This window comes from Scyliorhinus torazame, chromosome 4, assembly GCF_047496885.1.
Source record: "Scyliorhinus torazame isolate Kashiwa2021f chromosome 4, sScyTor2.1, whole genome shotgun sequence".
Taxonomy (NCBI): Eukaryota; Metazoa; Chordata; class Chondrichthyes; order Carcharhiniformes; family Scyliorhinidae; genus Scyliorhinus; species Scyliorhinus torazame.
Genome location: NC_092710.1, coordinates 216,677,270 through 216,696,480, shown reverse-complemented (window position 1 = coordinate 216,696,480; position 19,211 = coordinate 216,677,270). Strand labels below are relative to the sequence as shown.

General features: G+C 42.6%; 1 protein-coding gene across 50 annotated transcripts in view; it reads right to left on the bottom strand.

Moving 5' to 3' along the window:
* LOC140410753 (uncharacterized) overlaps positions 1-19,211 on the bottom strand; it is a 526,658-nt gene that overhangs the window by 504,455 nt on the left and 2,992 nt on the right. For 45 of the 50 annotated variants that reach the window (XM_072499281.1, XM_072499289.1, XM_072499285.1 and 42 more), the window contains exons 2-3: positions 16,946-17,251; positions 15,393-15,452 (exon numbers count right to left, since the gene is read on the bottom strand). The exons of 2 other annotated variants lie outside the window; for them this stretch is intronic. In XM_072499281.1, the coding sequence (XP_072355382.1) occupies positions 15,393-15,452; positions 16,946-17,251 (366 nt within the window). The remainder of the gene's footprint in view (positions 1-15,392; positions 15,453-16,945; positions 17,252-19,211) is intronic. 3 more of the 50 variants (XM_072499300.1, XM_072499311.1, XM_072499284.1) reach the window with 2 other exon arrangements.

Sequence of the window (19,211 nt, the reverse complement as noted above, 5' to 3'; positions counted from 1 at the left end):
CTACCTCTTTCCAGTGGAGACAGTCAGTGAGAACAGACACAGGGTTGATTCAATATTACACCCACCACGTGGATTGCAGCAGCTGGTTAGTCAGTCTGGGTAGCTATAGTAGGATTAGCAGTAGTGTCGAACCCGAGTAATAGAAGTGTAACTAGTTTAATAAACGTGTTGAAGTTATCTCCACGTCTGAACCTTCCTTTGTCAAGTGCACCACAAGGAAGCCGCTTATGTTACACCTACAACATAACAAATCATGGTACCAGAAGTGACTCCAGTGTCACAAGACTCCACAGCGAGCTCGTGGACAGACTCCACGATTGCAGAAACGCAAGACTCCAGAGCGCAGTCCTTGCACACACAAGACGTGACTCCAGTGTCACATGCCTCCGCAGCGAGCTCGTGGACAGCCTCCACGATAGAAGCAATGCAAGACTCCAACACGCAGTCCTTGCAGGAACAAGACCATGAGGGTCTAGCAACCTCCTCTGACCAACTAGCGGCAGACGATGCAATTCTGCCATGCTCAAGCAAACAGCAAGAAGACTATGACAGTCTACCACGCTCCAGTGCACAGCAGGACGACCATGACGGTCAATCATGCTACAGTGAAGAACAAAGCGAGGATGACAGTCCAAGCCCAAATGAAGGACAACAGCAAGACAATGACAGTCCACCCACATTGTTTGCACCACCAGATGAAGATTCTGACAATTTACCCAACCCAAGTGAACAACAAGCAGCTACTGAGGCTCTACCCACGGTATGTGAGACGAGTGACGATAGCATCCCACTTCCCATGCAAGATGTGCAAAGTGACAGACCTCAGCTAGTGTGTACAGAGGCACGCGACGATCACTGTGAGAACACTGGTGACTCCGGTGACACCATGATACTTCCACCCTCATTCGCTTGAACCTCTCCACAAGTCAATGCATTCCTGCATGTTCCGACTCCAGACGTGCAGCTTCAAGGAAATCTCAGCTGACTCCAGTGAACCTGCTAAGACTCCGGATGGGGAGCATCAACAAACCAACACTGACTCAGTTAAAACAGACCAGACTGCAGATGGGGAGCAACCAAACGCCGACTCTGAATCACATAAGCCGGACTTTACTCCAGACAGGGAGTGCCGCAACCTCAGTGATGGCACGCTCAGGGTGACAGCAGATGCCACAACGACAGGAGATGGATCACTTAACAATTACACTGGGTCAGTAATAACAAGCAGCGGCTACAGTCCAAGAGGAATACACCAATATTCACCACAGCTATATCCACATATTTTTTCCACACCAGCAGTGCAGCCAATGACAGCTCATGCTGGACAAACCCAGTATTCAGGCATGCAGCAGCCAGCAGTCTATGCAGCATATTCTCAAACAGTCCAGCACTACGGATTGCCTATTAATGGAATCAAGATCGAAGGAGGACAACGCAAGCGAAATCTGCACTACAGACTGGATGCCTTAGTTACAGCCCAGGATTTGCTGCACCCCAGCCTGGCCAGACGGCATATTCCTATCAGATGCAAGGTTCTAGTTTCACACCATCACCAGGTATTTATGCGAGCAGCAATTCTGTTTCCAATTCGACAAGCTTCAACGGTTCTCAGCAGGATCACCCTTCCAGCACAGCACGTGGCCAGAACCAAAATGTACAGTCTTGTCCAACTTCAACATATGGCACATCCATGACCTCAAATGATACTGTTGATGGTACTTCTTCAACGTCAACACCTTATCAGCTACAAGATGCCATCGGACAACACCATATCAAACATCGAAAAAAGAAAAAGACTCCAAATCAGACAGCAAAGTGATTTGACCACTTCTTGGTTCCTGTGGCACAGGGACGTTGATGGCGTTCATAACCAAGAGAGACATTTGACCATGATGATTGATGGTTTTTGGACTCACACAAATGATTTGGACTTATTGTTTAATCACTGTTCCCATGACTTGTATATACCATACCTTATCAACCTGTTCTTTGTTCAATTTTCTTAAAGTGTACAGAAAATATGAACATATAAAAAAGGAGGGATGTGGTGATGTGCATCAATGTATAAGAACATAAGAACATAAGAACTAGGAGCAGGAGTAGGCCATCTGGCCCCTCGAGCCTGCTCCACCATTCAATGAGATCATGGCTGATCTTTTGTGGACTCAGCTCCACTTTCCGGCCCGAACACCATAACCCTTAATCCCTTTATTCTTCAAAAAACTATCTATCTTTATCTTAAAAACATTTAATGAAGGAGCCTCTACTGCTTCACTTGGCAAGGAATTCCATAGATTCACAACCCTTTGGGTGAAGAAGTTCCTCCTAAACTCAGTCCTAAATCTACTTCCACTTATTTTGAGGCTCTGCCCCCTAGTTCTGCTTTCACCTGCCAGTGGAAACAACCTGCCCGCATCTATCCTATTTATTCCCTTCATAATCTTATATGTTTCTATAAGATCCCCCCTCATCCTTCTAAATTCCAACGAGTACAGTCCCAGTCTACTCAACCTTTCCTCGTAATCCAACCCCTTCAGCTCTGGGATTAACCTAGTGAATCTCCTCTGCACACCCTCCAGTGCCAGTACGTCCTTTCTCAAGTAAGGAGACCAAAACTGAACACAGTGCTCCAGGTGTGGCCTCACTAACACCTTATACAATTGCAGCATAACCTCCCTAGTCTTAAACTCCACCCCTCTAGCAATGAAGGACAAAGTTCCATTTGCCTTCTTAATCACCTGTTGCACCTGTAAACCAACTTTTTGCGACTCATGCACTAGCACACCCAGGTCTCTCTGCACAGCAGCATGTTTTAAAATGTTATCATTTAAATAATAATCCCTTTTGCTGTTATTCCTACCAAAATGGGTAACCTCACATTTGTCAACATTGTATTCCATCTGCCAGAGCCTAGTCCATTCACTTAGCCTATCCAAATCCCTCTGCAGACTTCCAGTATCCTCTGTACTTTTTGCTTTACCACTTATCTTAGTGTCATCTGCAAACTTGGACACATTGCCCTTGGTCCCCAACTCCAAATCATCTATGTAAATTGTGAACAGTTGTGGGCCCAACACTGATCCCTGAGGGACACCACTAGCTACTGATTGCCAACCAGGGAAACACCCATTAATCCCCACTCTTTGCTTTCTATTAATTAACCAATCCTCTATCCACGCTACTGCTTTCCCCTTAATGCCATGAATCTTTATCTTATGCAGCAACCTTTTGTGTGGCACCTTGTCAAAGGTTTTCTGGAAATCCAGATATACCACATCCATTGGCTCCCCGTTATCTACCACACTGTTAATGTCCTCAAAAAATTCCACTAAATTAGTTAGGCACGACCTGCCCTTTATGAACCCATGCTGCGTCTGCCCAATGGGACAATTTCCATCCAGATGCCTCGCTATTTCTTCCTTGATGATAGATTCCAGCATCTTCCCTACTACCGAAGCTAAGCTCACTGGCCTATAATTACCTGCTTTCTGCCTACCTCCTTTTTTAAACAGTGGTGTCACGTTTGCTAATTTCCAATCCGCCGGGACCACCCCAGAGTCTAGTGAATTTTGGTAAATTATCACTAGTGCATTTGCAATTTCCCTAGCCATCTCTTTTAGCACTCTGGGATGCATTCCATCAGGTCCAGGAGACTTGTCTACCTTTAGCCCCATCACTACCTCCTTGGTGATAACAATCCTCTCAAGGTCCTCACCTGTCATAGCCTCATTTCCATCAGTCACTGGCATGTTATTTGTGTCTTCCACTGTGAAGACCGAGCCAAAAAACCTGTTCAGTTCCTCAGCCATTTCCTCATCTCCCATTATTAAATCTCCCTTCTCATCCTCTAAAGGACCAATATTTACCTTAGCCACTCTTTTTTGTTTTATATATTTGTAGAAGCTTTTACTGTCTGTTTTTATATTCTGAGCAGGTTTACTCTCATAATCTATCTTACTCTTCTTTATAGCTTTTTTAGTAGCTTCCTGTTGCCCCCTAAAGATTTCCCAGTCCTCTAGTCTCCCACTGATCTTTGCTACTTTGTATGTTTTTTCCTTCAATTTGATACTCTCCCTTATTTCCTTAGATATCCACGTTCGATTTTCCCTCTTTTTACCATCCTTCCTTTTTGTTGGTATAAACCTTTGCTGAGCACTGTGAAAAATCGCTTGGAAGGTTCTCAACTGTTTCACCATAAAGTCTTTGCTCTCAGTCTACCTTAGCTAGTTCTTCTCTCATCCCATTGTAATCTCCTTTGTTTAAGCACAAAACACTAGTGCTTGATTTTATCTTCTCACCCTCCATCTGTATTTTAAATTCCACCATATTGTGATCGCACCTTCCAAAAGGATCCCTAACTATGAGATCCTGAATCAATCCTGTCACATTACACAGGACCAGGTCTAGGGCCGCTTGTTCTCTCGTAGGTTCCATTACATACTGTTCTAGGAAATTATCGTGGATACATTCTATAAACTCCTCCTCAAGGCTGCCTTGACCGACCTGGTTAAACCAATCGACATGTAGATTAAAATTCCCCATGATAACTGCTGTACCATTTCTACATGCATCAGTTATTTCTTTGTTTATTGCCTGCCCCACCATAATGTTACTATTTGGTGGCCTATAGACTACTCCTATCAGTGACTTTTTCGCCTTACTATTCCTGATTTCCACCCAAATGGATTCAACCTTATCCTCCATAGCACCGATGTCATCCCTTACTGTTGCCCGGATGTCATCCTTAAATAACAGAGCTACACTACCTCCCTTACCATCCACTCTGTCCTTCTGAATAGTTTTATACCCTCGGATATTTAACTCCCAGTCGTGACCATCCTTTAACCATGTTTCAGTAAATCATAGTCATTCACGATGATTTGCGACATCAACTCATTTACCTTATTCCAAATACTACGAGCATTCAGGTAATGTACACTTACGTTGACTTTTTTACCTCTGTTCTGAATCTTAACACCTCGATCAGTAACCTCTCCTAAATTATATTTCCTCTTAACCTTTCTCCTAATTTTCCTTGTCGTTGAACCCATATCTTCATGTAACAACCTGCTGCGTCGCTTACCATTAATGTTTTCACTTCCCGTTTTATTCCTTTTAGTATTCCTGGTCCTATTCACTGAGCTCCCCTCAGTCACTGTACCTTGTACTGTCACCCTTTCTGATTTTTGACTATGGCTTCTCTGCCTTACACTTTCCCCCTTACTGCCTTTTGTTTCTGTCCCCGTTTTACTACCTTCCAACTTCTGCATCAGTTCCCATCCCCCTGCCACAGTAGTTTAAACTCTCCCCAATAGCTCTAGCAAACCCCCCCCCCCCCCAGGACATCAGTTCCAGTCCTGCCCAGGTGCTGACCGTCCGGTTTGTACTGTTCCCATCTCCCCCAGAACCAGTTGCAATGTCCCAGGAATTTGAATCCCTCCCTCTTGCACCATCTCTCGAGCCACACATTCATCCTATCTATCCTGACATTCCTACTCTGACTAGCCCGTGGCACTGGTAGCAATCCTGAGATTACTACCTTTGAGGTCCTACTTTTTAGTTTAACTCCTACTCCCTAAATTCAGCTTGTAGGACCTTGTTCCATTTTTTACCTATATCGTTGGTGCCTATGTGCACCACAACAGCTGGCTGTTCACCCTCCCCCCCCCCCCCCCAGAATGTCCTGCAGTCGCTCCGAGACATCCTTGACCCTTGCACCAGGGAGGCAACATACCATCCTGGAGTCTCGATTGCATCCGCAGAACCGCCTGTCTATTCCCCTTACAATTGAGTCCCCTATCACTATAGCCCTGCCATTCCTCTTCCTGCCCAGCTGCGCAGCAGAGCCGGCCACGGTGCCATGAACCTGGCTGCTGCTGCTTCCCCTGGTGAGCCATCTCCCTCAACAGTATCCAAAGCGGTATACCTGTTTTGCAGGGAGATGACCGCAGAGGACACCTGCACTGCCTTTCTACTCATGCTCTGTCTTTTGGTCACCCATTTTCTATCTCCCTCAGTACCTTTCACTTGCGGTGTGACTAACTCGCTAAACGTGCTATCCACGACGTCCTCAGCATTGCGGATGCTCCAAAGTGAGTCCATCCGCAGCTCCAGACCCGTCAAGCGGTCTAACAGGAGCTGCAACTGGACACATTTCTTGCACGTGAAGGAGCCAGGGCAGTGGACGTGTCCCTGAGCTCCCACATCGCACACGAGGAGCATGACACGGGTCTGAGATCTCCTGCCATGTCTTAAACCTTTGGTTAACTTCAACAATTACAATTTCCCCCCAAAAATTAAATAAATAAATAAACAATGAAAAGAAACAGAAAAACAGAAGCACTACTTACCAGTCACTTACCAGGGATAAAAACACTTCCTCCCCACTCAGCTTCGAATTCCCACCTAGATTCAAATTCCCAAACTCACTCTTTGTTCTGTCTCACTCTGGCTGTGTCTTCTCTGGCTCACTGGGAGAACTCACTGGGATTGAGTTTACAAGTTGCTCTTTTTAAACTGTCCTGAATTGACTCCCCTCCCCCACCTGCTTTTAGATCAAGGGAAATTTAAGTGACTGACACTTAACTGCCAACCAGTTATGTGAGTGGGTGGGGCAGCCCTTGTTAACCTACACTGCACAATTCTAGCTTAATTTAAATTAATTTAAACTCCTGAAATTTAAAAGGAGCTGCCTTACTGATTTGATTCAATTCCCACCTAGATTCAAATTCCCAAACTCACTCTTGGTTCTGTCTCACTCAGGCTGTGTCTTCTCTGGCTCACTGGGAGAACTCACTGGGAGTGAGTTTACAAGTTGCTCTTTTTAAACTGTCCTGAATTGACTCCCCTCCCCCACCTGCTTTTAGATCAAGGGAAATTTAAGTGACTGACGCTTAACTGCCAACCAGTTATGTGAGTGGGTGGGGCAGCCCTTGTTAACCTACACTGCACAATTCCAGCTTAATTTAAAAGGAGCTACCTTACTGATTTGATTCAAATCCCACCTAGATTCAAATTCCCAAACTCACTTTTGGTTCTGTCTCACTCTGGCTGTGTCTTTTCTGGCTCACTGGGAGAACCCACTCATACATGTAGGCTAGCTAGACACTAGAGAGAGCACTAGAAACATCACACACACACACTAAACCAATAGATCAAGTAGATAGGACATGACCAATAGACATTCACGATACACAAGTAGGTGACACGACCACAGGGGGGGCATTACACCAACCCATATATAAAGGACACCACACACATGATCTGCCTCTTTCCAGTGGAGACAGTCAGTGAGAACAGACACAGGGTTGATTCAATATTACACCCACCACGTGGATTGCAGCAGCTGGTTAGTCAGTCTGGGTAGCTATAGTAGGATTAGCAGTAGTGTCGAACTTGAGTAATAGAAGTGTAAATAGTTTAATAAACATGTTGAAGTTGTCTCCACGTCTGAACCTTCCTTTGTCAAGTGCACCACAAGGAAGCCGCTTATGTTACACCTACAACATAACGACTCACCAGGTTCGATCCCGGCTCTGGGTCACTGTTCGTGTAGAGTTTACACATTCTCCACAACCCAAGGATGTGCAGGGTAGGTGGATTGACCATGCAAAATCGCTCCTTAACTGGAAAAAATGAATTGGGAACTCTAAATTTATAATAAATAAATAATTATTTTAATGACTCCACTCTTGGCAGCCTGGCTTAAATCTGCCTCGAATGTAAGTTCTGGAATTCCCACCACAAACCTTTCCATCTCTCTAGCTTTCTCTCCGCTTTTAAGATGCTCCATGAAATTGACCTCTCATCTGTTCTAATGTCTTCTTACATGGTTAAGTGTCAAATGTTGGTCTTGATGACATCCTTGGGATGTTTTACTGCATTAAAATAATGTAAATTCAATTTATTTATGTTATTGGGCACAAGTTTGTCTTTTCCTGATCATGCTTTTCAACACATTTATGTGTTTCCTCCAATTCTGTTGTGTTTTCAGTGACCTAGGTCCACATGTACATTCATTCCCTGTAATGGGTGGAGTAGGCTTACTCCCACAGAAAATGTCTTTGAATGTTATAAGTTATTGGAATAGAATAAACAATCCCAATCCAGTTTTCTTTCTTTCCTTCTTGATTCTCCTTTTCACCTTTAACACTGACAGCATATGTTGTCACATTCCTCAGTATGAGTTACTGTATGCTGGCATAGAAAAATTGCCACGTTGAGACTGCAGCTTTCAGTGATTTCAACCAATTTCTAATTGGGCGTGTCAGTGTACTATAAGTGTCAAGTTAAAATTATGTCATCTGAGAAATAATTTAAGGCATTTGCCGCAGCATAATTGTCGAGAGCATTTTGATGCTTCCAGCCTAGAATATCACTCCAGTCACACCAAAAAAAACCTCAATTATAATGGACCCTTGAGCAAACTTTGCATCTATCTTTCACTTTGCACTTTACAATCATTCAGTGACCACCTTTCTAATTATATTTGACACTGAACCAACCGTATTTCAAGAAAAGTGGCCTCCTAAAAAGCTGAGAAACTGAAGATGTTTGTATTTTATTCTGAATGACTTTTGAGATAATTTCATAGTTATCCCTGTTGTACTGCACTTGCCATGTATTTGCCCACTGATCATACTTGTCTCAATCACCTTGAAGCCTCTTAACAACCTCCTCACCACTCACATTCCCCCAGGTTTTGTGTCATCAGCAAACTCGGAAATGTTACATTTGGTTCCATCATCCAAATCATTGATGTATATTGCAAATAGCTGGGATCCAAGCATGAATCCCAATGACCCACACTATAGTCACCGCCTGTGACTCCAAAAACATATATGCATAGAAAATGGAAGCATGAAGAGGCCATTCGGCCCTTCAAGCCTGCTCCGTCATTCATTATGATCATGGCTGATCATTAAATTCAATACCCGCCTTCCCCCCATATTCTTTGATCCCTTTAGCCCCAACAGCTATATCAAATTCCTTCTTGAAATCACACAAATTACATAAAATTCCTACCCTTTGTCTGCCAACCAATTCTCAATCCATGCTAATTTATCAGCCCCAATCCCATGAGCTTTAATTTTGCACACTAACCTCTTTTATGTGGGACTTTATCAAAAGCTTTCTGAAATCCAAATGTACATAGGTACATAGATATTAGAAGCAGAAGTAGGCATGAACTGCTCTGCCATTCAATCAGACCATAGCTGATCTCTTCCTGGTCTCACATCCACCTCCTCACCTTATCGCCTTTAACCAGTTTTTTAATCAGAAATATATCTACCTCTTTCTTGAAACCATTTACTGATTCAGACTCCACCTCATTATGGGCCACGTGTTCCACAAATTCATCACCCTCTGCAAGAAGTAGTTCCTCCTTATCTCAGTTTTAAATCTACCGCCTCTCAACCTATATCTGTGACCTCTCGTTCTACATTGCCCCACAAGGGGGAACATTTGGTTGACATTTACTTTATTAATCCCTCTTAGTATTTTATATATCTCGATCAGATCCTCTCTCATTCTTCTAAACTCCAGTGAGTATGAGCCCAAACTGTTCAATCTCTCCTCATATGTCAACCCCTTCATCCCCGGAATCAATCCGGTGAACCTCCTCTGAAATACCTCCAGCGCCACCACAACCTTCCTCAAATAAAGAGTTGAAAACTAGACACAATACTCTAGATGTGGTCTCATCAACAGCCTGTACCTTTGCAACAACACCTCTCAATTTCTATACTCCAGTCTTTTTGTAATAAATGCTAACATTCCATTTGCCTTTTTAATTATATGCTGTACCTGCATACCGGCTTTCTGCAATTCATGAACAAAGACAGAGATCCCGCTGCCCGGATGTATTTTGAATCTACTTTCCATTTCGATAATAATTTGCCTTTCTATTTTTAGGCCAAAATGGATAACCTCACATTAAACTCCATTTGCCAAATGTTGGACCCTTCTAGCCTATCTATAGCCATCTGTAAACTCTTTATATTCTCTTCACTGCCTGCTTTCCAACCTATTTTAGTATCATCCACAAATGTTGCTATGTTACACTCTGTCCCTACTTGCAGAACATTTATACAGATTGTAAACAGTTGAGGTCCGAGGACAGACCCCTGCCAGAGAAGGACACATTTATCACAACCCTCTGCTTTCTGTCACTCAGCCAATCCTCAAACCAATCTAGTACACTATCCCCTATTCCCTGCGATCTCACCTTATTTTATGCGGAACCTTGTCAAACGCCTTCTGGAATTCTAGATATGTTGTGTTATGTAATTTGGAATAACACAAGCTGCCACTTGATGCAGTTTTGAGTAAAAGATGCTCCAGACGTTGAACTGAGTTCAATGTGTTTTATTGAACTATTAGCACAGTTCTCAGTGAGTTTGACTCTCTGCTAATCTGAATGTAGTAACTCAGTCTAACTGAACCAGCCTTGCTCTAAGCCACGTGCTGGGGTGTGATGCTGAGGATACACCCTGTCTCACTCTGTAGATGTTGGTCTGTGGAAAGAGGCAGGGTGTGAGTGCCTCATCTCCTTTTTAGTGAGATACCACTCCTGAGTGTCCTGACTGCTCATTGGTCGCGTCCTATTCTATGTGTTCATTAGCTGCATGTTTGCATATCATGACAAGATATACCACATCCACGGCTTCCCCATTATCCACTTTGCTGGTTACGTGCTCAAAAAGTCAAGCAAGTTTGTCAAGCATGATTTACATTTCATAAAACCTTGCTGACAATGGTGGACTGAACTTTGTCTTTCGAAATGTTCAGTCATCTCCTCCTTAATGATTGATTCCAGCAACTTCTCCACCAGAGAAGTCAAGCTAACCAGTCTATAGTTCCCTACATTTTACCTCTCTCCCTTTTTGAATAGGGGTGTCACATTTCCAATCCACCAGGACCTTTCCAGAATCCAGGGAATTTTGAAATATTACAACTAATGCATCCACTATCTCTGCTGCCATCACTTTTAATACCCTAGGATGAGGGCCATCAGGTCCTGGCGACTTATCTACATTTAATACCATTATCCAATACCTTCTCCCTAGTGATGGTTATTGCACCAACTTCCTCTGCATTAACTGCAATTTTTGGAAAATGTTTACTATTCTCTACCATGAAGACAGAGGCGCCACGCCAGCCGGGGCCGAAAGGTCTTCGCCGGGCGACGCGGTTCCACGCATGCGCGGGAGCGTCAGCGGCTGCTCACAGCATCCCCGCGCATGCGCAGTGGAGGGGGTCTCTTCCACCTCTGCCATAGTGAAGACCATGGCGAAGGCGGAAGAAAAAGAGTGCCCCCACGGCACAGGCCCGCCCGCGGACCACTGGGCCCCGATCGCGGGCCAGGCCACCGTGGGGGCACCCCCCGGGGCCTGATCGCCCCACGCCCCCCGCCCCCCCAGGACCCCGGAGCCCGCCCGCGCCGCCTTGTCCCGCCGTTCAAAAGATGGTTTCATCCACGCTGGAGGGACAGGCATTCCAGAAGCGCGACTTCGGCCCATCGCGGGCCGGAGAATCGGCGGGGGTGGGCCCGCCGACCGGCGCAGCGCGATTCCCACCCCTGCCGAATCTCTGGTGGTGGAGACTTCGGGACACGGCGAGGGCGAGATTGACATCAGCTCCCGACGATTCTCCGACCCGTCGGGGGGGGTCGGAGAATCCCGCACATGGTTTCCCTTTCATAAATCCATAATGACTTTGTCTAATCCTATTACAGTACGAAGTCTTACAACACCAGGTTAAAGTCCAACAGGTTTGTTACGATGTCACTAGCTTTTGGAGTGCTGCTCCTTCCTCAGGTGAATGCAGAGGTCTGTTCCAGAAACACATATATAGACAAATTCAAAGATGCCAAGCAATGCTAGGAATGCGAGCATTAGCAGGTGATGCTAATCCTATTGATATTTTCTTTGTGTCCTGTCATCACATCTTTGTAATAGACTTTTGCATTTTTCCTACTACTGATGTTAGACTAACCGGTCTCTAACTCCCTGTTTTCTCCTGCCTCCTCCTTTTTTTAAATAGTGGGGTTACATTTGCCACCCTCCAATCTGCTGGAACCTTTTCCATCTCAATAAAGAATTTGATCATGTTGTGGTCACTGTTCCCTCAAGAACTCCGCCCAAGATTATTAATTAACCCCTTCTCATTGCGCAATACCAAATCTAGGATAATCTATTCCCTGGTTGGTTCCTCCGCATACTGGCCAAAAAGACCTCATACACACTCTAGGAATTCATCTACAACAGAATTATTGCTAATGTGATTTGCCCAGTCTATATGTAGATTAAAATCACCATGATTTCTGTAACACCCTTCTTAGAAGCATAGCCTGTTTAATGCCGTCCCTATACCACAGCACTACTGTATACAACTCCCGCTAATTTTTCCCACCCCTTGTTCCTCCTTAACTCCACCCAGACTGATTCTACATTTAGCTTATCTGAGCCAATATCCTTTCTCACGATTGCTTTGATTTCATCCTTAACTAAACGCTATCCCACCACCTTTTTCTTTCTGCCTGTCCTTTTTAAATGTTGAGCACCTTTGGCCATCCTACAGCCATGTCTCTGCAATCACAAACGCAATCATATGAAGTGCTCATTGCCAAGCAATTCTTTCCAGTGTACTTCATATTATTCTGAGTAAAGTCAAATCATGGGTTAGTTGAATTACATTGCATAACTGAGTAGCAAATGGCAATAACAGTGATTAGTTTGTACACCAGAATTTTAAAAGATTAGTTTGTGCAAAAGTTTTTATTATTTTTTGATCAAATCGACAAACAGGTAAATGGAAACATGCAACAGAACAAATGATCATGTATCGTATGAACATGATTTGAACTGTACAGATGCAGCAGTTACACAAGTTAATATATTTTAATCGTCAGATTGTTGCATAAGAACTATAACATTTGGATTATGAAACTATTTTGAGGGTTTAAAGTAAATAAATCAACCAAGCATCAAATCATGTTCATATTCAAACTTTATTGGTAGCTGAAGCTAATTACAGAACTTTTCATTGGAAAGAGTCTTCAATGATTGAGAAAAGTTCAATAAGTAATAACAGTAGCAAGGTCATTCTCATCATTAAGAAAAGTAATCACTGGTGCCTAGGAATTATTGAACATTTGATAAGCACATATTGAAATACATAACAGCACAGAATGTTTTAAGAGAAATGTAAGGCCTCCATTAAAAATGAAATACTATTTCTGAACACTGTTCAGTACTAGTAATAAAACCAGATCACCTTTAGCTCAGTACTAGCTTAAAAATAGCCCCCCTTAAAATCAGGTCCAATTCTCACTCTTTCAGAACAATAGGAACCAATTAAAGTTTGGAGCATTCAAAGTTGGCAGAGACATGACTGGCTGGGAACTGAGTGGAATCCTTGGCCTGAGACCAGAGTCATTTTAACTCCAGGTCCTCATTTACATTTGTCGGCAGTTCCTCTCGCTATATGTCAGCAGGAGTGGAAAACAGCAAGTTGGCGGGAGCGAAAAATTGGATAGGAGGCTCTCAAAAGAAACTGTCCCAATATAAGGTTAGAGCCAGGATGTGATTCTTCGAAATGTTTCCAGTGGTGGACAAGAAAGGGCAGCCAGGCTGGGGAGAATCTAGGATTCCTTACGAGGCCTGGATGAACTCCCTTGCTTATCAGATACAAATTTCTTGTTACTTTGTTCTAGTTCAAAGTATCCCTTAGTCCAGATCTGCCTTTCAGATCTGGCTTTCACATATTTAGTAAAATTTTCTATTCATATACACGTATAGTATAAATGTGAGTTAAAGTCCAAAATGAAAACTGCAATTAATTATTGTCCAAAATATCCTTGCACCCATTTCAGAAATATAGAAATATATTTAGTTCAAAGACAGCAGGCAGACAACCACAACATGTGGAAAGATCCAATCGTCCGACCTGTATTACACAATTTAAATGTATAGTATAGCCCAAGCCTCTAGGAATCTGATGTTCATCTGCTGAAGTACAATGCTGCACGTTATCAGACAAGCATTTTCTAAAAATCCTGAATAATTACATCTGAAACCATGGTGACCAAATTAAACATTTAGAATCTTTTGTTATTCTGGCAACTAAGTGTATGAATTCAGAATCTATATGGCCATTCACAACTGTCTCGCAAATTATATACAAAAATGTATTGGATGATTCCACAGTTCAGATCATCTCTTAAATTTGCATTCGGTGAAAGATACCTGATCCATAAATTCATCTTTATTTTCCCCCAAACTTTGATAATAATCACTCGCTGACTATTTTCTTCTGTTGCAATGCATAGAAATGAATACAAAAAGAACTCATTTGGATGTCTGCTAAAATCTTTAGTGCATGTGCAAAACTGAAAGTGACATGACGAAAAGCATCAAATAGCTTAATTGGGTGTTCACACTTCATTTCATAGAACTAACAAAATAAGTGTTAATTTTGTCAGATGTAGATTTAATCTAAGTGCATAAACAACATTTTTAATGCCAATGTGGTTATTTCACGTATTGGAAAATTAAAACTGCAGTGGAGAAAGAAGAGCTACAAATTCAGCTGTAATTTGGATGAGGGATAAAGACAGATAACGCAACAGTCTCATCTTTTTGGAGCTCCTTAACTATGCCAAAGAATTATTTCAGTAGAATGGAATCACTCGGGCAAATGTCATTGCACAATATTTGCCTGTGCATTGTGGGACACAATTTGCACAATATTTTTACTAAATACAAATGGCAAAGCAAAACGAAGAAAACCTTTCTCTTTGCTCCTGCTTCCATGTTTGAGTTCATGGTGATGGTTAATTGACATACAAACAATGAAGTAAGTGGCACAAGTGTTTTTACGCTGGAATTGTTTCGGAAAAAAGCAGTGAAAATAAAAGGCCATCTAATTTTCTGCCATGCTGGAGTCTACTATTTTATTGTTTCTTTTTAAATAACATTATCAAACATTGCGGTGTAAGAATATTAGCTTCTGACTTATATGTACCAAGGCCTTTCACAATTCATACCTTAAACCTTTTGCTCCTCCAATCTTTATGTGAAAAATATGCTTCATTAAAAGAAGATGTGCTGTCCTTTCAAGTCAAAAGAAAATTCTGCAGGGAGTTCTATGAATATTATGAATGATAATTGCCTGGATACTATGTTATTTAATATAACGTTTACTTTCCAAATAAAAATATTATGGCCAAATCCTTGGGGCAATTTGAATTTGCAATATATGTAGGTGTTACCTACAATACTAATCATAATCTCAAGTATCAGAATCTAGAAAATTAAACATTATCAGTGTGTGAAACATGGGCAGGGAGTCAGATTTAGTAAGAAACGTTATAAGCATTATAAATGTACCTGGATAAATATCCCCATGAGTGTACATGTCAATCACATAGCGACAGAACTGATACTGATCTGGCAGAGCAGAAGGGAAAAAAAGACAGCAATGAAGACCACATACAATGAACAGAGTGAAAGCTAACTGAAATTGTGGATTTGGTTCCATGAGCTTCAGTTGTAAAGGGAACAGAACAAACTGTTCTGAACACTACCAGTTACGATGGAGTAAACAAAATAATTATATTTTACATTAACTTAGCAATTCTGATATGCTTGTGATTCATTTTCTTCAAATTTAATGTTGTATTAAAATCTTTTGGCATCAAAGGCCAGACCAGTATTCACCATTTTGTTTCAATTTTCTATCATTTATAACTTAGAATAAAGAAAATTTGCAAAACCGAAGAACCACCCCTAATTCAAGTTATTTTTGGAATGGATGAAGTGAACAAAGAACAAATTGATGCAATATTGTTGTTTACATTATGCTTTCTCTTCATGGCCCATTGGCTCACCATCAAATGAAATGTTGTAAAAATGCATGAAAGAGAATCAAGCATATTTTTATTTTCAGGAGATGTAGTGGGATTTTAAAAAAGTATCACTGTGCCTAACTGCATTCTGGTAATGCCTGTGACTTCTTTAAGACTATAAGTCTTATGTGACTTAAGTGAGCTTAAAAATCTCATTGGGACCTGACTCCTGAGTTACCGGGCGGGTTCTACATCCAAAGCCTCTTGAACTGCACATGATATTAATTCTTTCTCAGAGGTCTTCAACTCTCTTTTTACTCCTGAGAGCCTTTTCTAAATTGCCAAAATGCAAATTAGGTGCAAGCTGAAACTCTATGAAGTATATTTATATTATTTGACAAGCCAAATTAATTGATAAATCATGAGCTTTACAAAATTACTTGGCAGGCAACTAGCAACAACATATTTTCCGTGGTGAAAAACATTAGGTTAAAAAAAAATGTCCTCTCCTTGCAAACAGCTTGGATAATGCTTTCCATGAGCTCACCTTTATTTTCGCAGACAATTAAAATAATAATTATTAGTTTCGCTGAATGGATTTCATGCTGGTTAAAATGGGCATGCTGAATTTGTGCTGAAAAGGGTATTTTCTTTCCTCATTGTTTCTTGGTTCCAAATACCTATGAGCCCCAAAATGGAGGTGCGTGCTGCTGAATTCCATCCCAAAATGATTTTCAGGACAAACACACATAAATAGACCCACTTAAAAGCATATTAGTTCACCTTGTTTTTCAGGCATCTGAATCACACAAATGAGGCACATGATATAGGGCATGAAGAACCAAGTATTCGCTGTCAGAATAATCCTTGGTTAAGGTTTCAATATGAATATTGTGAAAAGGTCAAAATGATTTTAATTGTTGTACCTTCCACTGCTATTCAAAATAAAGACAATAGTGGACTCAATTAATTTTTCTTTTACAGTTGTCACTTGTAAAAATTGAATTTATGCCCCATGTTTTTTCTTTTGTCTCTCAGGTGCCTTACTTTGACTTTTATTGCTTACAGACTTTTTGTCATTATTTGCCTTTTCACCTTTATCCTTTGATTTTGGCTTGTCTTCTTTGGTGTCTTTCACTTTTTCCTTCCTTTTGCCTACTTTCTCACTCTTCAGTTCTGCAGGCTCCGTCTCTCTCTTTTTACCTTTTTTATCCATTTCAGACTTAGATTTTTCACGTTTGATGACCTTTTCCTTCTTCACTTGGAGCTTGGGCTTTGTTTCTTCCTCTTTCTTGGGCATTTTTTCCACTTTCTTTAATTTCTGTACTCTTTTTTCCACTTTAATGATTTTGAGTTTCTTCAGTTTTTCCTCAGATTTGGGTACTTTAACTTTTTTAGCTACTGGAGAAAACAGAAGGTTCCATTGAAAATGTTCTTTCTCTTCGAAGGCACCCTGTTTTCAAGTGAAATAATTTCCAGTCTGCTTAATTACTTGTAAATGGAAAGGTCGAGAAACTCTGTTCAAATGCATGTAGATATTTAGTATTGCTGAAAAAGAGACATATCATAGATGCTTTTCATCATTGCACTGATGATCTCAAATTGGTTTTCAGTGTAATCCATAGCACAATCAGCAAGTTTGGTTCTGAAATAAGACGCATCAAAGCCATTTAGCAATATTATGGTTATGCTGATCAGATCATTGCCGAATATTGTGCAACCTCATCAATGGACATAAGGCTGCCCATTTATGGCGCTGAAAGAACCTAGTCCACCTCAGATTACTCGGAAAGGGCAAGCGGCTGAATTCTCCAAAAATGGGGCTATGTCCCCATGCCGGGGTAAAAACGCTGGCGTTTCACTCTTGACTTTCCTTAAAAAAGTCAAGAACGATTCACTTACCTTCTGGAGGCTAGCAGGGCCCCGGAGTGCTTCTCGTAGTTCTGGCTGCGGATACGCACTTCCGGTCGGTACCGCGGATCGACATCGACAATGTACGCCCCCCCCCCCGAGATGATGCACGCCCGCGGATCCGAGCTGCCCGATCGCTGCCCCAGATGACCATGAGGCCCCCCTCCGGTGTTCGATGCCCCCGCCCTGCAACAGGGCGGCCGCGGACTGAGTCTGCAGCCGCCACCCGAGGTTCCTGACTGGCAATACGTGGTTAGATCCACGCTGGAGAATCTTTGGGGGGCCTCTGTCAATGGCCCCCCAGCCGCGCCGCGTAATCCGTGTGCGAGTGATTTTCCGGGGACCGGAGAATGGCGGGAGCGGCGCCAGGCACGACCCCCCGTAAACATCGATTCTCAGCCCCCGCGGCAAATGCAATTTTGGCGCTGGGCTGCGGAGAATCCAGCCCAAGGTCTCTCAAATATTTGTGCAACAGGAGAAGCTAGCCGTTGTACACTGTTACTATGCAGTTGCATCACAAGTGGTATTCTCGACTATCAGGATGATGCCATCAAGCCAAAAGGCATTCTGAACATCATACAAATGAGGAATGTGCTCTATGAATTTCAATGTGGGTGTGATGCCAAACATTTAGGCTGTATGTTCCAATGACAAACGGACCGTATCAAACAGCACGTCTCTTTGGCTGTTTGCAATAGGCAAATTTCTGACCGTAACCAACCAGCTCATGCCTGCAAAACTCAAATCAGGCCGGGATTTTCCACTCCAGTTCACGGCACCATTAGAAAATATCTCGAGAAGGCCATAGACATCGGAATCGTACCCCCACATCAAATTTAATTTCCACAGCGAGTGATGCAGAACGGCACAATGTACGTCTGGCTTCAAAAGGTGTGCAACTGCCGAACAGAACTCTGAGGGCAGCTCGGAGGTGAGTGCACTCAAGATGGCGCAGCACTCGCAGAGCATCTTCAGATGGAAGGAGGGGGTTGGGCGCGACACAGGCAAGCCTACACAGCAGCTTCTTCGAAGCTGCCTTCAGGTGCTGGGTGCATGGGCCTCTTTGAAGGGTTGCCCATTGGGAAGCAAAGTCCAAGGCACAAGCTTCAGTGTGGTTGGTAATCGATGTGGGAAGGATGTGGGAAATCAGCACAGACTGAATGCTCCAGCAATCATGGGGAATTGGGTGTATAGTGGCAGGATACAGGCAGGGGCAAAGCTAATGGAGAAACATGTCAATGACCAATACACCAATGCAGCTGAGGCCGTTTAGCTTGAACTCCACTGACATGCTTGGAGCCAGATTAGACATGCAATTGTGCAGAGTCAAGCAGCACTTATGTGTGAGGGTGCCAATGATTGCTGCTCAGTATTTAACTCCTGGTGTACAGAACTCCAAATTAAATACTATCATGGTGTGGCAGTACCATTGCCAGACTGAGCAAGTTAC